Source organism: Nilaparvata lugens, chromosome 3 (genome assembly GCF_014356525.2).
Source record: "Nilaparvata lugens isolate BPH chromosome 3, ASM1435652v1, whole genome shotgun sequence".
NCBI classification, from domain to species: domain Eukaryota; kingdom Metazoa; phylum Arthropoda; class Insecta; order Hemiptera; family Delphacidae; genus Nilaparvata; species Nilaparvata lugens.
The window spans coordinates 48,023,092-48,048,133 of NC_052506.1; the positions used below are offsets into that span (position 1 = coordinate 48,023,092).

The window sequence follows — 25,042 nt, forward strand, 5'->3', positions numbered from 1 at the left end:
GACTATCTAATTGCAATGACTAATCAGAATGTGTTGCGTCATAAGCAACTATGTGAAATATTGTGTCTGATCATGTCTTGTCTTGTCTTGACTGTGTGCCTAGCACCTATAGGATTTTAGTCCCTAGATGCACGAATAACTACCATTTTGATCATTGAGAGAGAGTGTTGTTGAAGTAGTAAGTTTTGGGTTTCAGATTGGAGCCGGTGGAAAACATTCTACAAGATCTGCTGTGAATTTGGCCGGACTTGGATGGGCTGGCCAATGCACCGCAGGGCACCTATCGCAATGCTGCCAACGGCCACCCTGTGTAAGTAGGCCCACACTTTTTGTCGCCCAAACTGCGGTTTATCATGAAAATTGTACTTTGTGATTGCCATGAAATAAATAATAAAATGTAGAGGACCATATTGAAATATGTAGATATTTGACCGAGCGAAGTGAGGGTCTAAGGCTCACCCACACTTTCGCGACTCAGGTCGAGAAGAGACTCGACTCTAGTGAGAGCATGTGTTTTCAAATGGTTACAGTCGCGGAGACTAGAATCGACTGGTCTGAGTGTCACCATTTGGAAACACATGCTCTCCACTAGAGCGCGTAAGTGGAGTTGAGCCTCAAGGTGCGTCCAGATATACGCGCCGCGAACATGAGCAATTAACTTTTAATTTTGCATATTTTTAAGTAATTTCTAAGTAATAGGTTAATTTTCTTGCTTTTTTTTCAAAAAGTCACTAAGTCCATGGACTTGGTGACATTGTGGAAAGAAACTTGGACTTGGACCTTCTTCATGTCACTAATATGATAAGTTTCTTCAAGTGCTGTATTTGCTGGTTGAATATATTTGCCATTTTTTTTTAAAAAGTGTATGTATTATTGACTTTCACTGTTCTCTTCCTTGAAAACGTGCTGATCTCGAAGTAAAAATGGTAGTTAGGCTTCAATCTGTAGACAGACCGACAGAAAAAGATGCTCTGCGCATGCGCAAAGGACTAAGGTGGAATGGAAAGGAACAGCAATGGACTTAGATACACTTTGGAAAAAAACGTGATATTGTGATATCTATTTGTAGTGACTAAGGTAGTTTGGAGTAGTAGTATGCTAGGAGTGAAGGTCTATGTATAAGGTTCAATAATCAGCTGATATCTCAATTTCCACAAAAATGGACTTAGGCCGGTTTGGAATCGAGCTCTTCATTTGTTAAATACAAACAATATTAAATTGAGGGTAGGTGTAAAATAAAACATAATGATGACCAACTCCCGAGGTAAAAATCAAACAAGAAAAATATGAACAGGACAAAAGATTTATATTGTAGAAAATAAGCTCAACCTTTGGGGTGTAATTATTATGATCACGTTTACACTTGATATATATAGTATATATATATATGTGTGTGTGTGTGGTGTGTGTGTGTGTGTGGTTGTGTGTGTGGTGTGTGTGTGTGTGTGTGGGTGTGTGTGTGTGTGTGTGTGTGTTGTGTGTGTGTGTGTGTGTGCATGTATGTGTGTTCCTCTCTTTCTTCTTCTTTCTCTCTTCCTTTTTCTTTTCTTTCTTTCCCTTCTTCCTTTCTTCTACCGGAATAATCTATGGATTGGACTGAAAATTTCAACTGTATTCACTTTTCTCTTCTTCCTTTCTATTTATATATATACTATATAGACTTGAATTACGGGTTAGGGAGCATTCCAGCCGAGTCCACCACCTCTGATCCACCGCAAGACAGCCGTGCCGAAACGGCGACGTCCCTCAACTAGCTTCAGCTCAGCAGGCAAAGAATTCCATAAACTACAGGCTGTCACAAGGAACGACTTATTGAACATAACAGTCCTATGTGTTGGGACAGCCAGCAGATAGGATCCATGCCGCGTTCCTCCACGGCCAAAATCACCCAAGTAATGGTACACCACTCCCACTGCCAGATACTTAGGCGTTTTGGTTTTCAATATCTTATGCAGGAAGCACAAAGCATTATGTGCACACTGCATCCTCTGCCTGACTTCCAGTCATCAGGAAAACCGGACGTTAAAAGTGAGGTAAATTGAATTAGTGAGGAAAGGAAGGATGAGAGGAAGGATAATTTTGATAAATTTGATTGGGATACCATCTGCACCAACAGCATTACTCTTTACTCTATGAACAGCCAAGAAGACCTCTTGCTCCATGACATTGGAGAAGTAGAAATCCTCATTTGGATGACAATCAGGCAGAGAGTCAAAGTCAGCACGAGCTTGGTCCAAACTTACAGGGATGCAGTGAAGAAATCATTGAGATCATCCAGCGAGTGAGCAACAGTCAGTACCTGCCTCTCCTTGCCAGCCCAATCTCCCTCAGAGCATGCCACAAAGATGAAGTTGATGATCGCTTTGAGGAGATCAAGTCTCGGTAAAATGTAGCTTTAGAATTTCTAATTTTTTGCTTGCAAGAGTTTCTCAAACGCTTATAATGATTGAAATCATTAGGGCTTTTTGACGCTCTTGCTTTTTTGCACCAATAATCTCGATCCCTCATCAGCTGGCGTATCTCATCAGTGAGCCATGGAGCAGGATCCCTAGTTATTCTACGATTTTTCAAAGGAACATGTTTTTCAAAAAGAGAGATTATATTGTGATTCAAAATGTTCAACATAACATTAACATTGTTAGTATGGAATATGTGTAGCCAGTCAAGGTTAATTGCATCATTAAACAAGCTGTGGTAGTTAATATCTTATAATCTCTATAAGTGATTATTTTAGGTTTAGGCTTAGGCCTCTTGATATTATAGACAAGGAATATCATATCATGTGCTGAAAGGCCTGGAAAAAGGATCTGCCCATGGCACACAGCTGACTTCTTATCAGCAACTGCAATAAGATCAAGCAATGTGTCAGAGGTGGATGTATGGTGCGTAGCTTGGAGAGGCAGCAAGGTCATACCATTCGCAAAAAACATAGTGGTCAGTTGTATTTTGTCATGAGTATCAGGTCCAAGTAAGTCAGTATTGAAGTCACCCATGATAGCCACATGTTCATAGAGCACCATCAGCTCAAGTAGTGCTTCCTCAAATTCTGACATATACCCAATATGAGGCGGCCTGTAGCAAACTGCTATTAACATTTTAACTCTGTTACACTTTACCTCAATAAACATGTATTCAGGTCTAGCTGCACGGGAGGTATCAGAGGAAAACTTATGAACAGGCAACAGAGAATGCTTGACAAACGCGGCAACCCCTCCCCCATTCTTGTGAACCGGTCATTCCTAATAAGCACATAATCCTCGAGTGCAACAAGTCGATTAGGGATTGTCGGTTTTAGCCAGGTTTCAGATATAAGAATGATGTCACAATCTTTGCCCTCGAAAGTGTGCCTAAATTCATCTATATGGCAGAGAAGGGATTGTGCATTGACATGAGCGACTTTAAGACGATCAGGGAAAGAAGAGACAGCCCGCTTGAGGGCATCGCCGACACTCAGCTCGGCCGCGCCGTCATCCTGCTGTATAGACAAGGTGGCTGCGACGAAGCAGCAAGGCAGAAGACAGGGGTGAAACGGCGAAACAACAAGAAGATACAAAAAAGACACTTACCACATTCATACTGACACACACACACAAAGAAAGAAATGAGAAAAGAAATATAGAAATCATATGAGATAAAAGAAAAACAAAATCAAGTGAAGAAGTCGAGCGCTATGAACAATAGTATAACACTGTATTAGATGGCCAAGGCGGTTCGGCTCCATTGATACAAGCATACTAATACTGTTAATCAAATACAAGTACCACAGGAATAGTGAATATTGAGAAGAAAAAAAGAAGCAGAAGGCTGATAACTTAATCAAAATACTGTAATTAGCAAAATAATTAGAGAGAGAGAAAAAATATATATATACACATACATATATTAGGCAACAAACTGCATACTGATAGTGTATGAGCGGTAACTTATTTCCATTGTGACACAGAAAAATGAGAAGATCGCCATAAAAACATACATAAAATATATATATATGATGAAATATAAAGAATAAATAGTCGAAAATAATAATAATAATAATAAATAATAATATAATAATAATAATAATAATAATAATAAATAATAATAATAATAGAAAAGTGAATAATGTTATCATGTACTCCTGACAAAGAGGTAAACCCTACCGATTAGGAAGAATTAGGACAGAGAAGGAGGCAACAGATAAGTTGGGCGTAGTCATGATAACGGGATAAGAAAGACAACTAGATCACACAATCACGTGAGATTCTACTCTTCATTCACACACAGAAATATAATGCAAAAGTAACATCAAGATAATATATGGATTGACTGAATGGAAAGGTTCTGTTGAAGAGAAATGTTATACTGAATCATACTCCATTTATCTAGCCGACCGACAATAAAGAGAAATAAAGTAATAAAATTCTAAGAAAAAACAAAGATAATAGTAATTAATGATTCATTGAATGAAATTAAGTGGACAGAGAGTATGAAATATGAAATCAAATAAATATGCTGTATATAGTGTTAAATAAATGGAACAAATAAATTAAATAAATCATATCATTAATGGAAATTTAAAACTCAAAGCATAAAATACATTTCTCAGACATGGTTGGCTGCACTATGCTTTTTACCCTCAGTGTCAGTCCAATAAATAATTCCATCAAAGGACCATATGTTTTTATATCCAAATTTTTGACCATTGAATTATATAATTGTATTCTTCGTTGTGTTAAGTCCTCCCTTATAACAACGCCAGTACCCTTGAGCTTTTTCTTCTGAGAGAAAACTGCATACCGTTGACGATAGCTAACGAATTTGACAATGATGGCGCGGGGTCGGGGTGGAGGGGGTTGGACGCCGCGACGGCCAGCCGACACCCCACACGATGCGAGCGATCGATGTCTTGCAGCTCGATGTTAACACCCAGCTTATCTTTACAAACATCGATCACTAGTTGATCAGTATCTTCCTTATTTGCTTCTGGCACTCCAAATATGCGAATACAGTTTCTTCTTTGATACTGCTCTAAATTATCAGCACGATCAATCAATTGCTTGACTTTCTCATCACTGAGCTTAAGCTGCTCTTCCAACAATGACACTTCTTTTTGAAGATCCACTATTTGAAGAATAGCAGAGTTCAGAGATGCTGTCAACCCCTCAATGACTAGGGAAGACACGCCGGACACAATGTCTTTAACTAATTTGTTATATACATTGCTGTCATTTAGAATTTTAAGCACGAAATTGTTCTCAATACCTGAGATAACAGCGGTGATAAAGGGCGAGCCGGCTCAGAGGCAGAGCCTTGCTTCAAAGCAGTAGATGTCATCTGCTGTGGCACCTTATCTTTCACAGCTGATGAGGACGACTGTGATGATGACGATGACTGCTTATCTGCTTTGCCTGACTGAGAACGAGTCACAGTAGTGTGTTTTGGTGAATTCATGATTAATTTTCGTTTTAAGACACAATTTGCAGCCACAACACAAAAGTAACAGGAATTATTAACTGCCAATTTATAAAACAAAGAAAACTGCACACGATGGTATGTAAAAAATTCAAAAATCCAACTTTAAACTAATGAAAAGCTATAAAAAACGAGGAGCTCGAACCTGACACAGCCTCTACTCGGAATCTATCATTATCTCTCGATAGAGGGAGAGAGAGAGAGAGAGAGAGAGAGAGAGAGGAGAGAGAAGAGAGAGAGAGAGAGAGAGAGGAGAGAGAGAGAGAAAGAGAGGGGGGAGAGTTCTTCTCCTTCTAAGGAGCGTGGGAGGGGGCAGGGGTGTTGCGGAATGAACGGGGGCGGTGGGGGGTACGTAGGATTGGTGCTGGGGGGAGGGGGGAGGTGGGTAAAAGTCAAAAAAAGCTTCCCAAATATGGCACTCTCCATCTACTTACTGGTATGGCAGATAATATGAAATAATAATTTTATTTCAATACAATATTAACGTTTGTATGAGTAATAAATAGTATTCAATTTAATTCATCATATTCAACTATCAATTTCGAGTAATTGGTCAAGCAGTCAACGTTCGGCCAATAGAATTTTTCTGTTGAGTAGAGCAAGATGATGATCATGAATAATATTAGAATTACTAACCTATAAAATAGATAACACAAATTGACCACCTCCTCTGATCTGAGCCTATAAATATCTAAGTTTTGTTTCCAATACAGTTAGATACTAGAAGGAGATTAAGAAAAAAGATATTAACATTATGTTTTCATAAATTTGATTCCCTGAATATGATGGAATTCCCCAATATAAGAATATTACTAAAACTAGTGATAACTCCTATTTACTTTTCAGCCTTTTTCATGTTACTACAAACTAAGAGGATACAGGTTCATTGCTGCCAAAAATGATAGATGAAAATAGGAATAGACCCAGTTTGTCTTTCACTGTTCCACTTTGCCTGTGTCCGTAAAAAATTGAGGTACCCTAATTTCTGAATTTCTATATTTTTCAAGGTCTCCTGACTCCAAAAAAGTGTTTTTTTTGTATTGGTCTGTGTGTGTGTGTGTGTGTGTGTGTGTTGTGTGTGTGTGTGTGTGTGTGGTGTGTGTGTGTGTGTGTGTGTGTGTGTGTGTGTGTGTGTGTTTGTGTTTGTGTGTGTGTGTGTGTGTTGTGTGTGTGTGTGTGTGTGTGTGTGTGTGTGTGTGTGTGTGGTGTGTGTGTGTGTGTGTGTGTGTGTGTATGTGCGTCTGTGTACACGATATCTCATCTCCCAATTCTCCTATTCACATTTGTTCACAACAAACAACTTGGTAAGGAATGATTAGAAACAGGGTTGACAATCCTACAAATGAATGTAAGGACGTTTTGAAAACGATAGGAAGAAGTGAAAATCTAACATTTTGATATATCGATAAAAAATGACCCACTCTGTCGCTAACTCGATTGTTATTAACTCGGTATGTTAATGCAGCTTTAGTTATTTATTTGTAGTTATTTTATTAGTATCTTGCGCGCCTTTTTTTTCCCCGTTCATTAACAAAATCTATATCTTTATGGTAACAGATAGGACAGCGGTTTGCCAGCAATTGCACTTTAGCCCTTGCTACTGTCTCATCTTCGCCGCAGTCCAGTAACCGGGGAAATGTCTTCATTTTGTTTGGGTTTACGTCAGCACTCATGGTTCATATTTGTCCCGTCAAGTAACTGTAGGTCTTCTCCTGCCCATACTCAGCTGTGGTATAGTTATAGTAGGATCAAGTAGTCATAGTGCTCTAGCAAATGGTGTATCATCCTTAATAGCCTTTAGGCTATTTAAGCTCCGACAGTAGCCTAGGTTTAGAAGTAGACTCCAGCATAAGATGGGGAGTTCTTGAATTTAGTGAATGGTGCTTAGGGAGGTATATGTTCTTATTACCGTATTTATTGTATTGTAAGACTGTTGACTCTAGGATCTATACACAAATAAAAAGTAATCCGTGTTTTTTTGGAAAGCAGGTCTTAGTGTTCCATTGTGGTCCTCCCAATATTGTTCATTTTTTGTATTATAGGAACTTTGGCAAGTGGACTTGTGATCCCCACGCCACAATGCCATATCTCAAGTGAGAGAAGGTATGGTAAGTTATAGAAGTGAGCCATTTACGCTGTTTTCTCATACAAATTATTTCTCAGTCTTCGAATTCATATACTGCACATGACAGTATTCTTACAGAGCTGTTCTTTGTGAGGCTGCCAGGATAATGTGCTGTTGACGATGATGGCCAAGAATCGCCAAGATCCTGGGTAACGCCTCTACGGTCAGGAGGAGAATTTGTATTGTAATATGGTGGTTTGTTTATGGTAGTCTATTTCTACATATTGCTTCCGGTTGGATAAATAATCATCCAACTACTGTTGCCGTTTCCCCTCTATATTTCAGCTTTTAAATTCTACTTTCAGGGTTCGCAGCTCAGTGTGTCGAAGGCTTTTTGCAGGACGATGAATAAACTAAATTGTCAAGTCACATTGGATATACAAATGATTTGATTTCTGGCACAAAGGAATGTCAAAAGAAGAGAGCACATTCAAGTTTCTTTAGCCTCAATAGTAGCACGAATCTTCCGGTTGCAGAGACATTCACAATCTATTCCATTGCCATTAGAGCACTAATACCATGGCTTTAGTAGCGACGCGTTAGCGTTGGGTTATCTGGGCAATAATGATACATCCACAGTGCAAGTATACGTGCGGCATCAGCGGCGGTGGTAACGCTGAACCAAATTAAAGTAAGTTGATGTGTTAATCTTGTTGATGACAACAAATGACGCGCTGTCAGCACTATGTATAGCAGGGGTACGCGTTAGCGTTGCGTTGGTAGCGTCACTTATAACATTTAGCGCCCCGTTATTCGCAACATTAGCGCGACAACGATAAAGCTCGTAGGCCTATAACCATTTACCTAGCACTCATAGAAGTCAGTCTGTAGTATAAACTCAATCTCTCAAATCCATTATCTGTTCCTCACGGGTTCCCTCAAGGTTCCATTCTTGGGCCTCTACTTTTCATAGTTATGATGAATGATATTGAGTACAACATTGGATCAAAAGTTGTATGCTATGCTGATGATTCATCCATAATTACAATAGATAAAGACCTGAATATCTCCCAACAAAATGAAAAAGTGTCAGGATGAGGCTGCAGTTTGGTTCAAGGCAAATGGTTTGCTGCTTAATAAAGATAAAACCCAGATATTATTGCTTGCACTGAGACAGGTTAGTGAAGGTGCAAAAAATGCTAAGCTTCTTGGTATTACACTGGACCAAAAGCTTTCCGGAGTTCTCACATAGATAATTTATGTTCAAAACTCTCCAGGATAATGTGCTGTTGACGATGATGGCCAAGAATCGCCAAGATCCCTGGGTAACGCCTCTACGGTCAGGAGGGAGAATTTGTATTGTAATATGTTGGTTTGTTTATGGTAGTCTATTTCTACATATTGCTTCCGGTTGGATATAATCATCCAACTACTGTTGCCGTTTCCCCTCTATTTTCAGCTTTTAAATTCTACTTTCAGGGTCTCGCAGCTCAGTGTGTCGAAGGCTTTTTGCAGGACGATGAATAAACTAAATTGTCAAGTCACATTGGATATACAAATGATTTGATTTCTGGCACAAAGGAATGTCAAAAGAAGAGAGCACATTCAAGTTTCTTTAGCCTCAATAGTAGCACGAATCTTCCGGTTGCAGAGACATTCACAATCTATTCCAGTGCCATTAGAGCACTAATACCATGGCTTTAGTAGCGACGCGTTAGCGTTCCGGGTTATCTGGGCAATAATGATACATCCACAGTGCAAGTTATACGTGCGGCATCAGCGGCGGTGGTAACGCTGAACCAAATTAAGTTGATGGTGTTAATCTTGTTGAATGACAACAAATGACGCGCTGTCAGCACTATGTATAGCAGGGGTACGCGTTAGCGTTGCGTTGGTAGCGTCACTTATAACATATACATTTAGCGCCCCGTTATTCGCAACATTAGCGCGACAACGATAAAGCTCGTAGGCCTATAACCATTTACCTAGCACTCATAGCGGTGAATTGAATAGCTATGAATCGCCTTGCTATGCCATTACTCCGGATCATATGGATGGAAAACGAATTCATTCTTGGTTTCTCTAGGTATTTTAATTGTAGTTTATTTTCTAATATAAATTTTAACATCGGTTTCCATGCCTGGACTGTGGTGGATTCCTCAAGAAATATTTGTTAAAAAAATAGGCCTAGTAGGCTCATATTTTTTAATTGATATGCATTAGTTTTTATTTAGGCCTATAGTAAATTTGAAACACACATCAATAATAATTAACATTTTGTACTACAGGCTAGTTAGAACTCATGTAGATGTACATGTACGTACTCTCGACTCCCTACTATGAAAAATTAACTGATATGTTATTTCTTGAATCTCATGCATGTGTTAGACAGAGGGCTTTAATTCATCCACACATTGAAATTATACTGACACTGGATATGTACTCTCAATAGCACCCTTAATTAAACTTTAGGCGCTCATATCTCAAAAAGTAATGATCGGAAAAATGTTTTTCTGAGGAAACTTTTTCATTTTGATAGCTTGATGATATACAAATCAAAAACTTTGGAAAATATCACTAGTAGAAAGTTAAGTTTGAGCATTTGCTCAACTTTTGATGCAAATGCTTCAAAAAGGTGAGTCTAGTCTAGAGCAGCTTTTCACCTTTTGCTCATGGTAAAATGGCTCAACCATTTCGTATGAGGAAGAGGAAACTATACCAGATACGATCACAACTAATAGTTGAGAACTATGAAACTTTTAGATTCAACCATGATATATAATATATCACCATTATTCCTACAAAAGAATAAATACAAAATCCGATACCTATCGGATTGAGTTCCAATGGGTCCTAGCTGTCATGCTACTTCTATTTTCCTGCCATTACAGTATAAGAAATAGGCATTTAAGAAGATGAGAGGGTAGACGATTATAAGATGGCTATTGAGATTATAAGTATATGCTGAAGATTATTATAGAGATTACATTTTTTACGCTATTATTTCAAAATTCAGAACTCAACTAACCTAAAACTCAATTCATAGAATAGAGAACAGAGCAGACTTAGTTCCAACAGATTAGTATCGCAGTTTCATCAACTAACCGCCAAGCAAACACCATGATCAGGAGAGGTTGTGAATGAAAGTCCTACATAATTTCGCTCCTGGGTTTTGGAAGATTTTGTGTTATAAATAGTCACGGATAAGTACAAATTTTGTGTTTATTTCATTATTAATTGTTTCTTGATCACGTTTTATCATTTTGTTTTAGATTTTAATTCTTAATTCTATTTTAATAAGCCAAACACCGTTTAGAGGTTAGTTTGAGGTTAGGTTTTCGAGATTTAAAAATAAACATAGATAGTTTACTTGACTAAAATTATAACCAAATTAAAATCCTATCATTTATAAATCAATTATTATTATTGCAAGTAATATAATTTCTTAGATAGGAAGATGAGCTCAAGTAGAACACCGAAGGTTAATAATAGAAATGTAAACATAGCGGGAGTACTTACGCGTTCCCAAAACCAAAATTCAAAAACGCCAAAACCAAAAACCCCAGTTCTTCAAACTACTTTAGCCGAAAAAGTTGCTCAACTACAAAGTAGCCACACTAATTTAAAAAACCAATTAGAAGTAACTCTAAAAACGTCTGAGGAAGAAAGGTTAGGGATGGTAGAAGAAATTAAATCTTTGGAACTGATTATAAAATTACAAGATGAAGACCATAAAAAAGAAATACTAAATCTAAAAAATCAATGTAGTCTAATGTCGGAGGAAATAAAGAAACTAAAATCTAAATTTGATAATACTAAATGTATGATAGAACCTCCGTCCAAATGCAAAAAAATAGAATCTAACCTAAATGATGGGAAATGCTCTGAAAATGGTCGAAATAAAACGTACAGTGAGGTTTTGAAGACAGCAACCAAAAATATAGCTGAGGGAAATAAAGATAGGAAAGGGAGAGTTCTGCTACTGACGTCCAGTCATGGACGTGATTGCAGTGATCTCCTTGATAAAAGATTAAAAAATAAATTTGATGTCCAATGTTTTTTCAAGCCAAGTGCATCAATTAATGCAGTTGTAGAGTCAGCTAGGGAACAAACTAAAGACTTTGATGAAAATGACTATCTAATTGTACTGGGTGGCTCAAATAATATAAATGAACCTAACTTGAATCATCTTCCTCAAGTAACAGAAAAAATCAAGGAAATTGTGCCACTCAGCAAAAAAACAAACTTAATAATAAGTACTATTCCTAATAGGTTTGATAGGCCAGAATTAAATGAAGCAATCAATTCGACAAACAAATCAATCCATAATACAATCAACAGCCTAAAAAATAAGAATTCTAAACAACTGGGGATTTGTTTTCTAAATGAAAGGCTGAAAAGACATAACTTCACTAATCATGGGTTGCATCTAAATCGATCTGGCAAAGTAATCTTTTGTAATAGATTGGCAGAGCTGATTGAAAGCCGTTTGCAATCCTCTGGTTTAAAAACAGTCAAAAAAACAAATAACGATTTTTTAGTAAATTGGCTCAAAACAGGGAAAGGGAAATAGCTACAAATGCTAGAGATAGAGTAGCACAAGATGGTAAGGTTTTTAGTATTTATCATCAAAATATTCAGTATCTTCGCAACAAAATTGACAGATTAGAAGTATTTCTTAAACAGGAGGATCCTGACATTGTTATTTTCACAGAGCATGGCTTAAAAATAAAGGAAATAAATCAAGTTAGGATTCCAGGCTATTCACTGAGATCAGAATTTTGTAGAATAGCTCATAGAAGTGGTGGTGTATGTATATTCACTAGCAATGCTAAACATACCCAAACTTATGAACTGGATTTTGTTAAGAGATTTTCTGTTGAGATGGATTTAGAGGTGACGGGACTAAGGTTAAAAATTGATGATCGATTTGAGGTAGCAGTGTTAGGTATCTATAGGTCACCAAATGGAGACTGGCAAAAATTTTGTGAGCTGCTCCATACACTTTTGGAAATTACAACCGCTCGTTTCACAAATGTTATAGTAGTAGGAGATTTCAATACCGATTTTGCCAGGCAGGATAAAATGACAGAGGATATTAGAGGATATTAATATAAATAATTTAGAAATTAAGGTCCACGAATATACAAGAGTAACTCGAACTTCACAGACAATTATTGATAATATCCTCACAAATATAGAAGGTTGTAATGTCAGGTTAGGTAGCTCAGATCTATCAGATCATAACTATCAAATTTTAGATGTTAAGTTGCAGGGCCAGAATCCAAGCAGAAAAAAAACTTTTGTGAAAGAAATTCAGCAATATGAGCTAGGAAATATAAATTGTTTGAAGCAGGAACTGCTTCAAGAAAATTGGAGTAGTGTTATAACAGTTGTAACCTAAATTACAAATATAAGCAATTCATTGATACTCTAAGATTTCACATTAGTGTATGCTGTCCGATAAAAAAAGTCAAAGTAAAAAGTAAATTAAACAAAGTAGATGAATGGATAACTGAAGATATCTTACTCAAAGAAATATTGTTAGGGAAGCTTATGAGGAATTTAAATTAGTGAGGGATGTTCCGAGTGAGGTCAAATACAAATGTCTAAAGAAAAACTATGCAAAAGAAGTGAGGAAAGCTAAGTGTAAGAAAACAGCTGAAATATTAACAACTAGTACCAATTTTAACTCTGCTGTTTGGGAGGTAATTAATAGAAATAGGAGAGCAGCTCAAAAAGATACAGTTACTAATGTCCCTAGGATAATCGATGAACATGGAATTATATGGATGATAGTATAGACATTTGTAACTTTTTCAATAATATTATCAACAGGTTGCATATAATCTCCAAAAGTCACTGAACACTAATACTTATAATACAACTACATTAAATGCTGAGCCAATTGAAAAGGTATTTAAATTTCATCCATTATCAAGAGATGAGTTGTCAAGAATAATAAAAAATTTGAATAACAAAAAACAGTAGGATTGGATGGGGTCTCAAGCAAAATTTTAAAAGAATGTGAAAATGAATTACTGGACCCTTTATTGCATCTCCTTAATACTTCACTAGAGCAGGGTATTTTCCCTGATGATCTGAAACAAGGAAAAATTTTGCCAATTTTCAAGAGCGGTGATTCTGAAAGAGTTGAAAATTATAGACCCATTAGTATTCTAAATGTAATAAGTAAAATTTTTGAAAGAGTAGTTTTAAATAGGTTATTGATGCACCTGGAAGAAATTAATTTCATATGTGATGAACAGCATGGGTTCCAGAAAGGGAAATCTACTAAGACTGCAATAGTATCCCTTGTTGAAAGACTAATAGATATAATAGATTCAGGTGAGAAGGCAGCCGCAATATTTCTTGATTTATCCAAAGCTTTTGATTGTGTGAACCATAGAATATTATTGGAAATACTAAAAACTGTAGGTGTGAATGGTATAGAACTAAAATGGTTTGAATCATATCTCATAGGTAGAAACCAGTGTGTTGAGCTTACCAAGGTGGATGGGAATGAAATAGTAAAAATTAAATCTCAAAAACTGGAGGTCCAGGCTGGAGTACCTCAAGGCTCAATTCTGGGTCCCTTACTGTTTCTGTTGTATGTGAACCAATTACCAAAAGAGTTAAAAGATCACAGAGCTCTGTTGTTTGCTGATGACACATCGCTTATCTTTAACAATTATTTATTAGATAGTCTAGAAATAAATGCTTTTACTGGAGTACAGTCAATTGTCCAATTCTTGAAGCAAAGGCAATTAACAATAAATAGTAAGAAATGTCAATTCCTACAATTCAAAAGTAAATATAATTCAGTAGAGGATAGAGAAATAAATGTGTTTGTAGAGGAAAATGAATTAGACCAAGAAGAGAAAGTAGCATTCTTGGGAATTTTATTGGACAGGAAATTAACATGGCATCCTTACATTGAGAGGATATGTAATAAGATATCATCTGGGGTATTTGTCCTGCGGCAGCTTGCTAGGCTGAATGATAAAAAACTACTGTTAACTGCTTACCATGGACTTATACTATCTCATATTAGGTATGCTATTTTAGTATGGGGTAATTCATCTCAGCAAAATATGGAGTGTTTAAGATTCAAAAGAAGGCACTCAGATGTATAGAGAAAGTGAATAGGTTAGACTCTTGTAGGCCTTTATTTAAAAAGCTTGGTCTATTAACTGTGCCATCTTTGTATGTATATGAAGTTGTAATGCATGTGAAAACGAGTGGTGTGATCCAGAATTCAGATGTTCATGAGTATAATACGCGAAACAGAGCAGATTATCATATAATGGGTCACAATAGTAGGTTATTTGAACAAAAACCAGATTATATTGGTAGGAAATTTTATAACAAGCTACCTCAAATCTTGAAAAGTAATGATGATTTGAAGATATTCAAAAAACAAATGAAAAAATATTTAGTTGATAAAGCTTTTTATAGTGTACAAGAATTCCTTTCAAACCTAAACTAGGTTGAACTACTCAGTGTTAGAATTATTATGTAATAACATGACTTGTCTTATACTCCATGACTGGAGTCTTTAGGACGTAATCTTAAAAAAAAATAAATAAAAATAAAAAAAAAAAAATCACATAAGTTAAATGTTTGAGCATGTGCTCAAGCTTTTCATGTATTCAAAGTTTTAAATTGTTTAGCCATGTCGCCCGTTTTATCGAATGTGCACGTTAAATATAATAAATTATTGATCCAGCCGAAATATAACAGTCGTGAGGCACATTGACGGCTTAGAAAATTATAACATATTTAGGTTATGCGGGGCTTTCTCGTAAGGGAACAATCTATTATATTTTTTATCACTTATATTCCTAAATGAGAATAAAATAAATTTTATTTTTCAGGATGTCAATACAGTTGTTTAATGGAAGGAAATGTGAATGAGAGATTACATTCAAAATATAATCGCACCCTCCTTTTGGACTTGCTCATTACTGAACTGCAGGCTGCTCGCATGGCCTTGATCGTGAAACCAGATTTGAAAAATAAAATGAACATCACTCTAGTACGTTGGTTCTACACACGTTTATTACGCAATTCTTGGTCTAGGCTATATTGTAATTTTGAAATTTTTCGGATCGTCATCGAAACTTCCAATTGAATTTTAACACTTGATAGTAGTTAGTAGCTCTAAGTTAGTGTAAATTGGATTTTCATTCAACTTGATCTTGTATCAACATATTGTTGATATCAACAAATGTTGGGGAATTCGGCCAACCAACAAGTAATTTATATTTCAGTTTAAATTTTGAAATCAGTAAGTTTCAAAAAAATATTATAATATATGAAATATTGGAATAGTGCTATCTTCATCCAGAAACAGTTAGATGTTGATTATACATAATACATAATTTATTCAATAATTAATATAATTTATTGATTAATTATACAATTAAACCTATTATGTTTGATTACTTCCTAGAATGAGAAAGAAAAGAGATTCTTATGAGCTGAGTATTACTGTGATGAAAATGGTTTACATCAAATATATAAATAACAGTGTGATGAAGTGATCCTTACCAATAGAAAAGGAGGTATAATAAATAATGTTTCATATAAAATCTTTGTTTTAAAAATTTCCTTTTCATAAATTTACAGAAAGAAAGTGCAACTGCTGCTGATTTGAGAAACATTTTGGTAGCATTGAAGTTCCCAAAGCCTCCTGAAAACATCACACCTGCTGCGATCTTCACTAAAGTTGAAGACAAGGTTAGTATTAGAAAGGAAAACAAAAATGTAACTTCCACTAGAGATTGAAAAAAAACAGTCATGTTTTATCATTTGGTAAAGGGATATAGAAAATTGTAAATCTACAAATATTCTGTGCGAAATAGTTACTCTTACTATCTATGCTAGACTCTTTCTTGATGTTGATCTATGTAGCTTCTAGCTTTGTGCAATAATGGAACAAAAGCTTTTATAATCACGAACAAACTCAAACTCCACTCTATCGATCCATTTTGTTTATTCTTGGTTCTGTAAAAAAATAAATAGATAATAATAATGTGATGATATAGGAATTTTCTTTATATAAAGATATATATCTAATATCATCAATAGGAATTTTCTTCATATAAGCCCAGTAGAGCAATAATTTTTTCCCAAAACATTACTGTTTAATTCAAATGAGTACTTTAAATACAACTGCATGATTGATTGACGACAATAAAAATAAATATTTTGAATTGTTTCAGCTGAAGCAGGTAATGGCTTCGTGTCCACCAGAGCTTGTCGGTAAACCAATGCTGAAAGTGCAAATGGATGACAAAGATTGGCACAAACTAGAGAATGTGCTCTCGGAGCTGGAGAAGGAATATATTCTACGCAGAGAAATGTTGCTGAAACGGTTGGACGTCACTATTCAATCTTTTCAAGTGCGTAGGCTTATACCTATACCATAATTATTAATAATCCAGTGAAAGCGTCCTAGCTCAGTACACCATTCTTGTTTTTTCCCAGTATAGACAATTTTTCTAGCAGACAAGTTATCAAATTATGGACAAGTACAAGTTATCTAGTTATTTTATCTAGAAGATTCTTAACAATGAAAAGGCTCTTTACAATGAAATGGTTTCTCCATCTAAATAGAAAAAATCTCACATTAATCCAATTTAGGGACGATTATGAAAACATTACATTGAAATAATAGTTTGAATCATCACTTTACTTCACATTCAACTTACTTCATATAATCGTTCAATATTTAACGATTGATATTTATCTTCATTCATTCATTCATAACACAGGGTGTCCACGCGGCGGGAAACCGGGAAATCGTTAGAGCCGTTTTCGATAAAACCGTGAAAAACCTGGTTTTTGGTCATTATCCGCCATTTTTCTCAAGAATATTACGGAGCTCATGGAATTTTCCCAGAAATGAGACTCATGCCAGTTGATAGTGCTTATGAATATCTATCCATGGTATGAATTTGAAGTAAATCGTTAGAGCAGTTTTCGAGAAAACGGTGAAAAACATGGATTTTTAGTCATTATCCGCCATTTTTCTCAAGAATATTACGGAGCTCCTGAAATTTTCCCAGAAATGAAACTTATGCCAGTTGATAGGGCTTAAAAATAGCTATCCATGGTATAAATTTGAAGAAAATCGTTGGAGCCGTTTTCGAGAAAACCGTGAAAAACATGGTTTTTTAGTCATTTTCCGACATTTTTCTCAAGAATATTACGGAGCTCCTGAAATTTTCCCAGAAATGAGACTTATGCTAGTTGATAGGGCTTATAAATAGCTATCCATGATATAAATTTGAAGAAAATCGTTAGAGCCATTTTCGAGAAAAACGTGAAAAACATGGTTTTTTAGTAATTATCCGCTATTTTTTCCGCCATCTTGAATTGAATTTTATTGAATTTCTTATTGTCGGGTCCTCATGGTATAGGGGCCTTAAGTTTAAAATTTCAAGTCGATCGGTTAATTAGGAATGGAGTTATCGTGTTCACAGACATACACACACACACACACACACACACACATACACACACACACACACATACACACACACAGACCAATACCCAAAAATCATGTTTTTGGACTCAGGGGACCTTGAAACGTATAGAAAACTTGAAATTGGGGTACCTTAATTTTTTTTGGCAGGACAAGACGGAGTCGGGAAAAGGTGTTGGCCTCTCTTGTACATCTGCTACCCCTATCCGATGTATGTTAATTCTGGCATCAATTTAATTACTGATCAGTCCGAAAATTGCTTGGAAGATAACTTTACTATATTGACTATTACATTGTACAGCAGTGACAATTCAAAGTCCGATCCCACTAGTTGAATATTCCAATTTATATATATTCACAAATAACAAGGAAAAACTGTACTTTTCCCCAACTTGGGACAGTTAATATATCGATAATAATTTTAACACAACGACGAACGTGTAAAATTGAATTTCAACGGCAACAATCGAAAAAAACAGCAATGATCCTGTTTTTTCACCGTCCGATCCGAGCTGACAACTTCAACTAACCATTATGCGATAGAATAATCTAAATACTAACTTATCCGCTAGGGCGCAGCAGCTGCCGGCCTCGCCACTACACTACCGCTAGACTTAAAACTAATTTAAACTAGACTTAATCTAAATACACTAAAGGGCGTCACCATTCCCCCCACCCTGAAACGTAGTTTTCAGCCACGACTTTGGCTAAAACTAGACAAAAACAAAACAAACCGAAAGAAAATTAAGACGACAAAAGAAAAATGCTAACACAACAAAACGAACAATAATTCTTATCCTAAGAATTATTGTGTGGGCAATGGAAACAATTTGGTGGCAGGACGTTTGAAACGACCAGTAGCTAAACGTACTACTGCCACACGTATGACACCATCGGCTCCAGGAAACACTTCCTCAATGATTCCTAGAGGCCACTTCAATGGGGGTAGATTAGGCTGATCCACTATCACAACCGTTCCAACAGTGAGAGGAGGTGATGACTTGGACCACTTTCCACGTACTTGTAATTCATGGAGATTCTCCTTGTCTATAAACGGTGACAAACGCTGAAATTTGGGGGCACAATCTTCACCCTTTTTTAGTTGAACAAGCTCACGTGAAAAATGAATTCTCTGTACGACTCTACACAAATATCTCTCCGCCGCATCGAATTCCAGTTCACCTGCTTTCGGCAATATTCGCACTGCCTTCAATACTAGTATCATGATATGTAGCAAACGTTGATAGTCAGAGCATTTCTCAATCAAATTATATATTACATTATCTGAAACACTTTCAGATTGAACAACCGTGACAACATTTGAAGATTTCATTTCAGGTGGACACTCTATTTCTTCAATTTCAAATTTTACAGGCCAGTGATTTTCCTCCATAGTCAACCAGTGGGGTCCTGTCCACCATGTCTCGTGATTAATGAGATCCATTGGTTTAAGACCACGCGATAAACAATCGGTGGGATTTTCCTCACCAGAAACATGCATCCAACAATCGATGCGTGAGTTTTGAATTTTCGAGACTCGATTAGCCACGAACGTTTGCCAACGCGACGGCGAACCTCTTATCCAATGGAGACGCAGCAGCTGCCGGCCTCGCCACTACACTACCGCTAGACTTAAAACTAATTTAAACTAGACTTAATCTAAATACGCTAAAGGGCGTCACCAATGTTTTTGTTTTTAATTATGTATCCACAATGCGAAAACGCATTCTTTGATGTGTTTATTTTTGCATCAATAAATTGTAAATCTTTATGATATTTTTATTCAATTATAATTTTCTCAGCCCCTTTCTCATTTAAATCATTAAGTCAAGTCACTGATGGACTGACTGACGCACTGTACATACTGTAGGCCGAAAACGCTGTGGAGTGTCGTGCAGTTCAGTACTGTTCTGAATGTTGCAAATCGATGGAAATAACACTCCCTTATTCCTTGATCAAAACTTTATTATAGCAGGTAACCCGTGCTCCGCAAGGGTCTATTTTAAAACTTGACATACTGAAAACTTGATGTAATGAAAATGTAATGAGAATTTAAAATTGGCTTATAACCATCCTCGGTTAATTAAGAATCTATATGCAGAATTTCAAGTTAATCAGTCCAGTAGTTCAGACTAGATGCGTCAAACATAATTTTCCCATCCTGTACTAATATAAGTCAGTTCTTTACTTTATTATAGTATATATTGGTGAGCCTAAAAAGGTTCTATCCACCTAAGTAAGTTTTTTTGGGTTGCCAAAACATAGACCAAACCAGACAACCTTTTGGGGGAAATTATTCAACTCTACCTACTTTTTGTGAAATAACAATGATCAATGTTCTTACCAACGAAAATCGATGGCAAGTGGAAAATATTTATAAAGGTGTCACTTTTTGTGAGTTAGTATATGCTAATATTCATTCTCGTGTATTTATTGAAATAAATAGGATATGAAAATTACAGAATCTATTCTAGTCAACTTATGGTTAGTTGGTGAAATTAATTATTAATTATTGTTTAAAAATAACAAAATTATTATAATGTTAAAAGGAAATAATTGTCATGATACTGAGTTCTTGGTCAACATTATTTTAATATTAAAATTTATCCTATCAATAATTTTTCAGAAGTTATTCTATTTGTATTAAACATTATTTATCGATTCCTATAAATGTATTATTCATGACAATGAATTGTTCAAAATATAGATTAAATAAAATGAGAAGAGGCCTGTTGTACCGTATTATAGCCGGGACACACATAACCGCACCGAGCCCGCGCTGACGTACAGCCGAGTGTCGGACGTACTACGGCGAGTGAGAAGACAAGGCTTTCAAACGTGTCGGGACACATACTACCGCACAGCGCCAGCACCGTCACCGTGTTTGTTGCCCAAGCCGTCATCGACTAGTTCAGTTCACTTTTAGACGGTGACGGTGCGGCCTCGTTTATCATAGAGAAGGGAAAAACTTATTGAAGAGATACGAAATTTTCCAGTTTTGTACGATGAGAAATATAGATGAACGAAAAAAATAAGATAAAGTAAAAGTAGAAGCAAATAAGTTAAGCCAAAGGTATAATAGACATAATATAAAATCTGGTGTGGCGCACTCAAACAACTTTCCTTGCCGTTATGAAAACTGATCACCTGACACTAGTGTTCACACGCATTTCAAGTCTACTATTCAAAGATCTGAGCAAGCTGGTGATAGGACAATAACGCTGGATACACACGAGATCTGCTATCTCTTCATAGTGAATGATTTAATAGAATCAGTGTTGCCAACAGTTTGCAATTAAATAATCACATTTTCTCAAATTTCGAACTTATTTTAAATTTTAGGTGAAAATGTTACTGAACATTAATTGTAGAGATTTTCATGCTCAATCTTTTCTACTCAAAATTTTTCGTTTAAATTATATAATGAGACCTGATAATTGGAAATCTAAAATCAAATTTTCCATAGATGGGGCGGAGCTCCTGAAATTTTTACAGATATGGGACTTGTAGCAGTTGATAGAGCTTATCGATGACTATTTCAGGTATAACTTTAATCAAAATCGTATAATCGTTGGAGCCATTTTCGAGAAAATCGCGAAAAACCCTGTTCTTGACAATATTTTCGTCATTTTAGCCGCCATCTTGAATTGCATTTGATTGAAATTGTTCGTGTCGGATCCTTATAGTGTAAAGACATTAAGTTCCAAATTTCAAGTCATTCCGTTAATTGGGAGATGAGATATCGTGTACACAGACGCACATAAACTCATACACACACACACACAAAATTTCCTTGTGCTAGATACAGAATGTCGCCAATTAACGCCAATTCCTGTCGTCGGAAAGTTGAATTTGCTCTCGCCTTTTTTCAGATTATAAAATTCTGAATAAAATGAAATAATCCGGAGCTCTCTATATCTAGTGTTCTAAGTTACAAAAACGAGTAAAAGTTCAACAAAATAATCAATTTTAATGAATTTTAGTTTTCAATCAACAATATCTTCTGATTGCCACAATTCAAATGTATAATTCAAAATCCGTTTGGGCGTAATTTTGTGCGCTCTCTGGTATCAGGTTCAAGAGCACAAAACTACGCCCAGAGGGATTTTGAATTATACATTTAAATTGTGGCAATCGGAAGATATTGGAAATTTTGCATGCAAAATATTGTTCTAGACTTCTCTAATGTATCCATATAATATATAAAAAATCAGAACTACCCACAATATATATTGCAAACACCAATGTATATACCGGTAGTAACTGGACTATAATGTTTTAAAGGGTAAAGGGTAGGTTTGGAGTTTCGTTTTTCTTCTAAATTGCTTTTTTATTATTTGAAATACAGTGTACAGTTATAATCGTATAATGGTGCAGCATTTTGATGAAAAACATACTTGTGCACCTTTGAAATTGTTTTTCAAGAATATATTTTTCCAAATTGACCCCCCTTCTGAGTAACCCCCCCCCCAACCTATATTTTTACATATTAATCATGTGTTTTATCCAGCGAGGAAAACCGGGAAAAACGTGAAATATACGGGAAATGTACGGGAATTTTCTGAGCCTGATTCAGTGGATACCCTGTTACAGTTATTCATGTTTTCATGAATTAACGTAATGAGTTAACCTCATTTCATTTTGAAGAATTGGAAATTAATCTAAAATCTTGATAATAAACTTTTCTGGATAATCTTGAAATCGATAAAACTGTAGATTTTCTTCATTGATATATTCCAGATATTTGTGAAGCCGATATTGTAACTGCTTCTTGACTCCTACGAATAACCATCTCTATCATAGTTTTGTTTTATGGAAATTGAGGATAAAAAGTGAATATTTTATTTAGCCCGAAATTTGTTCTGTTTGATTGTTGTGGAGAAAAATTATTTTTCAATATTCATTTTTTTAATATGAATGCATTTATAATTATTTTTGTAGTGGTCAGATCGACTCAAGTCTAAAGAGAACGTGATAGCACAAGTATACTCGCAAAATCGTTTGAAGTTGTCGACAAGGCCGGCAATCGACATAGCAGACCTGCTCGCAGCCAGGGAAGATCTTGCCATCGTTGAAAAGACATCTGGTGCATCCGTACGTCAAAAGACTCAGTCTGCCACCAATAGAGTCATCATTGGAAGAGTGAGTATCCTAATATTGTAGTGATTCGAGTTTTTTCAAGAGCGTTGGAAAGAAGCTTTGAAATCCTTTTGCTATGAGCATATCTACAGCCGCATCTGAAGGGCGAGACCATATTCAAATTCAAATAGTTTTATTATTTTTTCTTGAGCAAGTACTCATACAAATAGGAGGTGCTATTCTAATCAAATACATTATTAATAATTTATTAACTGAACATTTCATCAAAACACGAATTATATCATTGAGTGATATAGCATTATAAAAACTAACAAGCACTTGGAATAGAATTTGATAGAAATTTCCGGATATAGCAATATTAAAATCATCCAACAATATGATAATAGATTAAGAACTCTGTAGCTGTACATTATAATAATGTGTGAAAATTTTAAAGTATGAATTATTATGGACAATAATTGACGAAACTTACTATTTAAGAAACTATGAAAACGACCAGTGAGTAATAAAAATGATCAGTAAATTGATTAATGACTAGAAAAGAGTTTAGTTAATTTTAACAAGCCATCCCTGTAACAAATAATCTTATGAAGAACATATTAATAATAATGGCGAGACCATATTAGGGGATTTTTTGAGACGAGTCGGCAGGGCAGGAAGCTCTTCAATTGGCTGACTTCTTCGTCTTCTTCGATGGCGCTACAGCCCAAATCGAGCCCAGGCCTCCTCAATACTGCGCCTCCATCCATCACGATCTCTTACCTTCATTCTCCAATTCCTGATACGAAGAAGTTCTGCTACATCCTTTGAGATCCCATCCACCCATCTCAGTCTTGGCTTTCCCACCGGTCTTCTGCCTCCCGGTTGTCCCATATATATTTTTCCGGGAGACCGAGTGTCTGGCATCCGCTCTACATGCCCTGCCCATCTTAAGCGGCTCAGTCTGCCATATACAGACAGGGGCGGCTCTTTATAAAGTGCAGCTAATTCATTGTTGCTTCTTATTCGCCAGACACCCTCATCACATACAAGTCCGTATATTCTACGCAGCATTTTCCTTTCCCAGCGGTCTAGATTTGCTGCAGCCTTGGATGATAATATCCACACTTCACTTCCATAAGTGACCACTGTACGAATTATAGTTTTAAATATTCTGATCTTTATGTTCCTGTGGACGCTTCTTGAATAGAATAGAATAGAATTCTTTATTGTCGTTAAACACATAGTGCAATAGACATAGTCATCAGGAAACATAAAACATACAACAGTCACACAGACAAATACAAAATAAAGCGTTTCACAGAAGTCAATATGGAGTCGGAACACATATCACAATAAACTTCAACAAAAAATGAGTTCTATACATAAATGATACATGAATAGATATAGCCTATGAATATATTTAAACAGTGGAATAAATCATAAAAAAGAAAGGCTCTCCATACTCAAATCATTCCATTCTTGGAGTGAATATAGTGGTTTGGATTTCAGGAACTTGTACATTATAGTTTTAAATTTTCTAAAACTAACATTTCTAGCATCTAATGGTAACTTATTAAATAATTTTATACTCATATAATCAAAGTTCATTTGAGTCTTAGTCAATCTAGCCTGCGTTACCTGCAGCTGATACCTATTTCTTGTGATGTGACTATGAATATCGCTTCTTTGCATTAATTTATCGAGATTACCTTTAGCAAAAAGCAAACAATTAAGAATGAATAGACACGGTACAGTGAGTAGTCCTAGTCTTACAAAATGATCCCTACAAGACTCAGTGGATGGGATGCCAATCATTCTTCTCAGAGCCTTCTTTTGCCACAGTAATACATCTTTAGCACCAGGAGCATTACCCCAGATCAGAATTCCATATAACAAATGAACATGGAAAAATGCATAATAGGCATTGATGACCAAATCAAAGCTGGTACAAT

The 25,042-nt window shown here is 35.9% G+C and overlaps 1 protein-coding gene across 1 annotated transcript in view; it reads left to right on the forward strand.

Moving 5' to 3' along the window:
- The window catches only part of LOC111050718 (protein FAM98A), a 62,568-nt gene that overhangs the window by 26,163 nt on the left and 11,363 nt on the right, over positions 1–25,042 (forward strand). Inside the window, exons 8-12 of the mRNA XM_039422812.1 lie at positions 3,369–3,523; positions 15,387–15,554; positions 16,148–16,258; positions 16,744–16,923; positions 22,950–23,150. Of these exons, the coding sequence (XP_039278746.1) occupies positions 3,369–3,523; positions 15,387–15,554; positions 16,148–16,258; positions 16,744–16,923; positions 22,950–23,150 (815 nt within the window). The remainder of the gene's footprint in view (positions 1–3,368; positions 3,524–15,386; positions 15,555–16,147; positions 16,259–16,743; positions 16,924–22,949; positions 23,151–25,042) is intronic.